The sequence below is a fragment of the Sapajus apella genome, unplaced genomic scaffold, assembly GCF_009761245.1.
Source record: "Sapajus apella isolate SASKATOON/1434 unplaced genomic scaffold, GSC_monkey_1.0 scaffold22, whole genome shotgun sequence".
Classification (NCBI taxonomy): domain Eukaryota; kingdom Metazoa; phylum Chordata; class Mammalia; order Primates; family Cebidae; genus Sapajus; species Sapajus apella.
Genome location: NW_022436962.1, coordinates 26,000,911 through 26,009,859, shown reverse-complemented (window position 1 = coordinate 26,009,859; position 8,949 = coordinate 26,000,911). Strand labels below are relative to the sequence as shown.

Here is an 8,949-nt window from a genome sequence, read left to right as displayed (position 1 = left end):
AGCAGTCATGACAGAATTCAGAAATGCACTGGTACTTACAGTGTCTGTCAACTCGAGTGTTAATGCATAGTTTTTGAATTTTGTCCTTAGTCAGTGGACCAAGATCTCAGGATCCAAGTTTAAAAAGAAATGGTGTGAAAGTTCCTGGTGAATATCGAAGAAAGGAGAATGGTGTAAGTTGTTGTTTTTATCCATACTATATATACCACAATGATATATATTTTTTAACTTTAAGTCTTATTCATTATTAGTTATTCAGTGGGCTAAGGATGGCCCCCTTTTTAAATGTTATTTTAAATTTATTTCATAGAAACTATTAATTTTAGTGTTCTGTATATGGCTGAGTATTGGAATAAGTTGTATGCTTAATGTAACACAAATTCAGAATAAAATAAATGCTGAGCAAGTTTGAGGAAGTATTTGGTGATTTTATTTGTTGCTATCATCACTTTTTTAAAAATAGAAAATTATATATTTATGCTCTTGCTGTTGCATATGAACTTGAGCATGCATCTTTGGTATACTTTGAAGACATTTCTTTTCAGAGATCACTGTTGTTAGGGCCATTAGGGATTAGCTAAATTACCTTTTTTCAATCTTTAGTACATTTACAGTAGAATTCAGATGATCTAAAGTACCATTTGTTCCTATTGTCTCTTTCTTCCGATTCTTCTTTTTCTTTTCTTTGATTTACTTGTTTTTGGCGCCTGGCCTTTTCTTTGATTTAGTAGTTATCTTACAATGATGAGAGGATAATACATAGATGATAAATGATCTTAGCCATTAACAGGATTGTTTTAATGCATATCGATGCAATATGTCTCCTCCTTCACTAACTAGAGTTTAATTTTTTAAAAAAAACAACAAAACAATCAGCCTTGGCTGGGTGCAGTGGCTCACACCTGCAATTCTAGCACTTTGGAAGGCTGTGGTGGGAGGGTCATTTGAGGCCAGGAGTTTGAGACTAGCCTGGCCAACATGAAGAAACCCCATCTCTACTAAAAATACAAAAATTGGCCGAGTGTGGTGATGCATGCTTGTAATCCCAGCTACTCAGGAGGCTGAGGCAGAGAATCACTTGAACCTGGGAGGCGGGGGCTGTGGTGAGTGAGCTGAGATCGTGTCACTGCACTCCAGCTTGGGCGACAGAGTGAGACTCCATCTTAAAAAAAAAAAAAAATCAGCCTTATGGAAGTATAACTGACCTGCAATAAGTTGTATAAATTTAAAGTGTACAGTTTGACAGATAATGAAATGACCCATTATCCCCCTAAGTAAGTTTCCTATGTCCTTTTGTGACCTCTTCCTTCCCTCCCTCCCCATCCTCAAGGAATTGTTAGTGGGGCTACTTTTTTTTGAGGGGGCAACAGCCTCAGCTGCCAAAGGGGGTCTGTTTTCTGTGACTATGAATGAGTTGTATTTTCTGGAATCTTATGGAATGATTCATTTTTTGTTTGATTACTCAGCATAATTTGAGATTCATCCATGTTGTTATGTATATCAATAGTTAATTCCTTTTATTGCTGAGATATAGTCTGTCATCTGAACATAGCACAATTTGTTTGTCCATTCATCTGTTGATAGACATTTGAGTTGTTTCCAGTTTTTGACTATTTTATGTTAAGCTGCGATAAATATTTAGATACAAGTCTTCATATAGACCTATGTTTTTATTCTTTATAAGTAAATACTTAGAAGTAGCATACCTGGATCATATGGTAGGTATGTGTTAACTGTTTAAGAAAGAAGCTGGTGGTTCATGCCTGTAATCCCAGTTCTTTGGGAGGCTGAGGCAGGAGAATCACTTGAAGCCAGAAGTTTGAGACTAGCCTGGGCAATAAAGTGAGACTGTGTCTCTATTTAAAAAAGAGATATATCTCTCTCTATATATTTTTAAAATGCTGCTGGATATTTCCATAGTGATCATATTATTTTATATGTCTGTCAGAGTTCCACTGCTTCCACGTCCTTGCCAACATTTGGTATGGTCAGTCTTTTTAATTTTAGCCGTTAACGTATATGTCAAGTGTATTGCATTGTGTGTTTAATAATAATTAAAACAAATTATTTTGTTTTTCTCTAATGACTAATGATTTGGACATCTTTTTATGTGCTTATTTGCTCTCTGTGTTTCTTCTTTGGTGAAATTATTTGTTTAAATATTTTGCCCAGTTTTCTGCTCTCTTACTGAGTTTGAGAGTTCTTTATGTAGTCTGGATCCAATTTTTTTTTTTTTTAAATGGAGCATACTTTTAGTGTTGTATCTAAGAACTCTTTGCCTAACCCAGGGTCACAGAGATTTTTCTTCCTTTGTTCTCTTTTAGAAGTTTTGTAGTTTCAGTTTTACCTTTAAATCTATGCCCCCTTTTGAGTGAATGTTTGCATATGGTGTGAGAATCAAAGTTCATCTTTTTTTTTTTTTTTTTGAGACAGAGTCTCACTCTGTCACCCAGGCTGGAGTACAATGGTGCGATCTTGGCTTACTGTAATGTCTGCCTCCCAGGTTCAAGTGATTCTCCTGCCTTAGCCTCCCGAGTAGCTGGGATTACAGGCACCCACCACCTTGCCCAGCTGATTTTTGTGTTTTTAGTAGAGATGGGGTTTCACCATATTGGTCAGGCTGGTCTCAAACTCCTGACCTCAGGTGATCCACCTGCCTTGGCCTCCCAAAGTTCTGGGATTACAGGTGTGAGCCACTGCACTTGGCCCTGAAGTTCATCTTTTTAAATATGAATATCTAATTGTATAAGCAATATTTATTGGAAAGATTATTCTTTTTTCACTCATTTGCTTTTGCACCTTTGTCTAAAATTGTTGCCACATGTATGTGGGCCTGTTTTTGTATTCTCTATTCTGTTTCATTGATCTACTGGTCTGTCTTGATGTCAATACCACATGCATTGGTCATTGGAACTTTATAATTCTTGAAGTCAGGTAGTGTAAGTTTTCCAACTTTATTCTTCTTAGAGTTGTTTTGGCTGTTCTAGATGCATCGTACTTCCATATGAATTTTAGAATCAACATCAATTTTTACAAAAATGTCTGTTGGGATTTTAGTTGAGATTTTGTTGAATCTATAGATCAGTTTGTGAAGAATTGCTGTCTTGACAATATTGAGCCTCCAATTGATGAACATGATAAAATTCTCCATTTATTTGGATTTTCTTTCGGCAGTTTTTGAGCTTTTAGTATATATATCTTTGCCCCATATTTTTGATACTATAAATGGTATTTACAATTTTTAAATTTCTAATTGTTTCTAATATACTGAAATAGATTTTTGCATATTGTTTGTTTTCTGATTTATCTTTTTCAATCTTACTTTTTTTTAGTTTAAGTTCTGGGGTACATGTGCAGATCTTGCAGGATTGTTACGTAGGTATACACATGCCATGGTGATTTGCTACCTCTATCCCCCTGTCACCTACATTAGGTATTTCTCCTAATGTTATCCCTCTCCAATCACCCCACCCCACTGCTATCCCTCCTCTAGTGCCCCATCCCCCAACAGACCCTAGTGTGTGATGTTCCCCTCCCTGTGTCCATGTGTTCTAACTGTTCAGCACCCACTTATGAATGAGAACATGTGGTGGTTGGTTTTCTAGTCTTGTGTCAGTTTGCTGAGAATGATCGTTCCCAGATTGATCCGTGTCCCTGTAAAGGACATGAACTCATTCTTTTTTATGGCTGCATGGTATTCCATGGTGTATATGTGCCAAATTTGCTTTATCCAGTCTATCTTTGATGGACATTTGGGTTGGTTGTAAGTCTTTGCTGTTGTAAACAGTGCCACAATGAACATATGTGTGCATGTGTCTTTATAATAGAATGATATATAATCCTTTGGGTATATACTTAGTAATGGGATTGCTCCGTCAAATGATATTTCTATTTCTAATCCTTGAGGAATTGCCACACTGTCTTCCACAATGGTTGAACTAATTTACGTTCCTACCAACAGTGTAAAAGTGTTCCTGTTTCTCCACATCCTCTCCAGCATCCGTTGTCTCCAGATTTTTTATTGATCGCCATTCTAACTAGCATGAGATGGTATCTCAATGTGGTTTTGATTTGCATTTCTCTAATGACCAGTGATGATGAGCATTTTTTTCATATATTTATTGGCCACATAAATGTCTTCTTTTGAAAAGTGTCTATTCATATATTTTGCCCACTTTTTGATGGGGTTGTTTTTTTCTTGTATATTTGTTTTAGTTCTTTGTAGATTCTGGATATTAGCCCTTTGTCAGATGAGTAGCTTGCAAAAATTTTTTCCTATTCTGTTGGTTGCTGGTTCACTCTAATGCTTGTTTCTTTTGCTGTGCAGATGCTCTTAAGTTTAATTGGATCCCATTTGTCTATTTTGGCTTTTGTTGCCATTGCTTTTGGTGTTTAGTCACGAAGTCCTTGCCTATGCCTGTGTCCTGAATGGTATTGCTTAGGTTTTCTTCTAGGGTTTTTATGGTGTTAGGTCTTATGTTTAAATCTTTAATCCTTCTGGAGTTAATTTTTGTATAAGGTGTAAGGAAGAGGTCCAGTTTCAGCTTTCTGCACATGGCTAGCCATTTTCCCAATATCATTTATTAAACAGGGAATCCTTTCCCCGTTGCTTGTTTTTGTCAGGTTTGTCAAAGATCAGATGGTTATAGTGTGAGGCATTACTTCGAAGGCCTCTGTTCTTTTCTGTTGCTCTATAGCTCTGTTTTGGTATCAGTTCCATGCTGTTTTGGTTACTGTAGCCTTGTAGTATAATTTGAAGTCAGGTAGCATGATGCCTCTAGCTTTTTTCTTTTTGCTTAGGATTTTCTTGGCTATGCAGGCTCTTTTTTGGTTCCATATGAAGTTTAAGGTGGTTTTTTCCAGTTCTGTGAAGAAGGTCAACAATGGTAGTTTGATGGGGTTAGCATTGAATCTATAAATTACTTTGGACAGTATGCCATTTTCATGATATCGATTCTTCCCAACCATGAGCATGGAATGTTTTTCCATCTGTTTGTGTCCTGTCTTATTTCCTTGAGCAGTGGTTTGTAGTTCTCCTTGAAGAGGTCCTCCATGTCCTTTGTTAGTTGTATTCCTAGGTATTTTATTTTCTTTGTAGCAATTGTGAATGGTAGTTCACTCATGATTTGGCTCTCTGTCTGTTATTGGTGTATGGGAATGCTTGTGATTTTTGCACATTGATTTTGTATCCTGAGACTTTGCTGAAGTTGCTTATCATCTTAAGGAGATTTTGGGCTGAGACGATGGGGTTTTCTAAATATACAATCATGTCATCTGCAAATAGAGACAATTTGACTTCCTCCTTTCCTATTTGAATACCCTTTATTTCTTTTTCTTGCCTGATTGCTCTGGCTAGAACTTCCAGTACTATGTTGAAGAGGAATGGTGAGAGAGGGCACCCTTGTCTAGTGCCAGTTTTCAAAGGGACTGCTTCCAGTTTTTGCCCATTGAGTATGATATTGGCTGTGGGTTTGTCATAAATAGCTTTTATTATTTTGAAATATGTTCCATTGATACCTAGTTTATTAAGAATTTTTAGCATAAAGGGCTGTCGAATTTTGTTGAAGGCCTTCTCTGCATCTGTTGAGATAATCGTGGTTTTTGTCGTTGGTTCTGTTTATGTGATGAATTACATTTATAGATTTGTATATGTTGAACCAGCCCAGCTTCCCTGGAATGAAGCCTACTTGATCGTGATGGATAAGTTTTTGACGTGCTGTTGCGTGTGTGTGTGTGTGTGTGTGTGTGTGTGTGTGTGTGTATTTATCCAGCAATCCTGCCATGTAACTTATTTGTCTGGTAGCTTTTTTTGTAGATTCCATAGCATTTTCTTCATAGATGATTATATTGTCTATGAAGGCAGTTTAACTTCTCTCTTACCAGTCTGGATGCTGTTTATTTCTCTTTCTTGTTTTATTGCGTTGACTAGAACCTCTAGGACAACGTTGAATAGATGTTGTGAGAGTGAATGTCCTTGCTTTGTTTCTGATGAAATCCAATGTGTCTTGATTTTTTTAGTGCTGTTGTATTTTTAAATGATATTCTAATGACTGAATTCTAGGTTTGCTGCCAGTGCCTCAATACCATTTTTAATATGATCAAACACTACTGTTTGTAATATAAATTACAGAACAAGGTAATTCTGAATTGTTGCACTTATATCCCAGACTGTTGAAACTATTTAAACTTAAAAGATTATTAGGCCGGGCGTGATGGCTCACGCCTGTAATCCCAGCACTTTGGGAGGCCAAGATGGGTGGATCACGAGGTCAGGAGTTCAAGACCAGCCTGGCCAAGATGGTGAAATGCCATCTCTATTTAAAAAAAAAAAAAAAAAAAGATTGTATTAGTATGTTTACATCTTAAAAAGTCAGTGCGGTGAGTATTAATGTAAGAATTAATGATCTGCTTAATATTACGAGAGAAAAATGGCTAAATAATTTTGTCATAGTTGGTTCAGATGAGCTTTTAAATAGACCTTTGAGGGTGGAATCTTCGTGATAGTTTTATAGTAAGTTGGGATTGTGTTTATTTGTGTTTTTACTTGTAGGTTAATAGTCCTAGGATGGATCTGACTCTTGCTGAACTTCAGGAAATGGCATCTCGCCAGCAGCAACAGATTGAAGCCCAGCAACAATTGCTGGCAACTAAGGTAGTAACTGCTTTTAAAAGACCTAACAGGCCACTCTTGTTGATGTATGTGTAAAGCTATTTACATTTACCCCCAGTAAGCCAATTACTTCACAGATCTAAGTTGACATTTATTAGCCCAAAAGCTACCTGCCATTTGGTGCTCTCTTTAAGTCCTTACTACAGCATTTTGTAGAAATCCTTATATCATCCTAATTGTTCAAGATCTTCCTGACTTCTGATTCTGATCAAGATTAACCATGCTATGTTGGGTATCAGTCAGACAGAAAAGGCGGAAAGAGCCCTTCATCTTTGCTACTAAGAACTACACTGGGCCACAGCAAGAGGAATGTTAAAGTTCCATCATGGCATGGTTAATCTTGATCAGATTAATCTACTACTGTCCTCTCCTGCAGCTTGGCACCAATAACATGCTGCTTGCATTCATTTGGGGACATTCATTATCCACAAACTAACTCTAGCCCTAGCCTCAAACAAGGAAAATATAAGAAGCCACTCCATTACTGTCAGAACTGCTGCTTCTCCTGCCAGCCATGGACTTCCAGTCTGAACCAAAAGCCTACAGACCTTTCTCTGTAAAGGGCTACATAGGAAATATTTTGGGCTTTGCAAGCCTTGCTGCCTCCATTGCAACTACTCAACTCTGCTGTTGTAAGCGATCATGGATAATAGGTAAACAGGTGGTGTGGCTGTGTCCCAATAAAACTTTACTTACACAAACAAGATAGCAAGCTGGATTTGGCCTGCAGGCTGTAGTTTGCCAGCCCGTGGTCTAAACACCCAGGCTCCACAACTGACCAGTCCTTTAGTGATTATAAGTTCACAGAAGCTGGGGTAGACAACTGATGGTTTGTCATGGGCAAAGTTACCCAGTAGGGCTTTGAAATAATGGCCAGGAATTCTTTAAGGCAGTTCTCAACAGGCACTGTGGACTTCCATGTCATACTTCCCAGGGTTCCTGTGCATTCATTTCTGTGTATAATACCAGACTCCAGCTTTTCCAAAGTCATATGTATCACTGCTTCCCAAACTTTAAGATACATACAAATCACCTAGGGATGGTGTTGGAAATGCATATTCTGAGTCAGTAGGTATGAGCTGGGGTTTGAGCTTCTGTATTTCTCAAAAGCTTCCAGGTGATGCTGATGCATGTTACATTGAGTAGTAAGGATATATAGTCAAATAAAAAGGTTGGTTGTTGAAGAATAAATCTCTAACCGTTTTAGTCTCAAAGACTAAAAAGTCCTTGTGGGTTTTTTTTTTTTTTTTTTTTTAGATGGGTTCTCACTATGTTCCCTAGGCTGGATTTGAACTCATGGGTTCAAGTGATCCTCTTGCCTTATCCAGGGTTTTTGTTTTGATTATTTCCATGCTACTTATATGTTTTAGGCATATTAATCTAAGAAATAGTTTACCTGTGATTATAAATTATGTGGCTCTGTTACTCAGTTTTAGATACAAATTTTAATGTAATAGAAACAAAATTTCTGCTATAACGAAAGTAGCAGAAATTTTGCTTGGGGAGTGGGAAGAAACATAATTTCAGATTCCATGATTGCAGCTTTCTAAAGGTGTTAAATATTTCTTCAGCTCTTTTCAGTGACCATTTATTGAGTATATACTATGTAAAATACTATTCAAAGAGATTTACATTTCACATTTTGTTTAATCTTCGCTATAGTAACATTGGTAATTACTATTGATCATCCCCATTTTATAAATGAAGAAACATAGACTTGCATACTTGGTGAGGTTATGCAGTATATTCAAGGCCTCATACCTAATAAGTGGCAGAGCTTGGGTTTGAATCTAAATGTACGCCAAATCTTGTGCATTTAAATGCTTTTCTTACAATGCTTCCCATTTCTACTGCTTTTTAAAATTGTTGCAACACTTGATGAAAAGTAGTTCAAGAATCACTGCATCCTTGCTGCATAAGAACCACTTGGATTAAAAATACTGATTTTTGGCCAGGCATGGTGGCTCACGCCTGTAATCCCAGCCCTTTGGGAGACTGAGGCAGCTGACTCACGAGGTCAGAAGTTCAAGACCAGCCTAGTTAAAATGATGAAACCCTGTCTCTACTAAAAACCCAAAAATCAGCCAGACATGGTGGTGGGTGCCTGTAATCCCAGCTACTCAAGAGGCTGAGGCAGGAGAATTGCTTGACCTGGGAGGTGGAGATAGCCCTGAGCCAGGATTGTGCCACTGCACTCCAGCCTGGGAGACAGAGCAAGACTCCGTTTCAAACAACAACAACAACAACAACCACCACCACCACCAAACAAACAAAAAACT

General features: G+C 37.5%; 1 protein-coding gene across 4 annotated transcripts in view; it reads left to right on the top strand.

Moving 5' to 3' along the window:
* Positions 1 to 8,949, top strand: part of TP53BP2 (tumor protein p53 binding protein 2) — a 65,530-nt gene that overhangs the window by 31,327 nt on the left and 25,254 nt on the right. For 3 of the 4 annotated variants that reach the window (XM_032289364.1, XM_032289367.1, XM_032289365.1), the window contains 2 exons: positions 91 to 173; positions 6,551 to 6,652. In XM_032289364.1, the coding sequence (XP_032145255.1) occupies positions 91 to 173; positions 6,551 to 6,652 (185 nt within the window). The remainder of the gene's footprint in view (positions 1 to 90; positions 174 to 6,550; positions 6,653 to 8,949) is intronic. The other variant, XM_032289366.1, reaches the window with a different exon arrangement.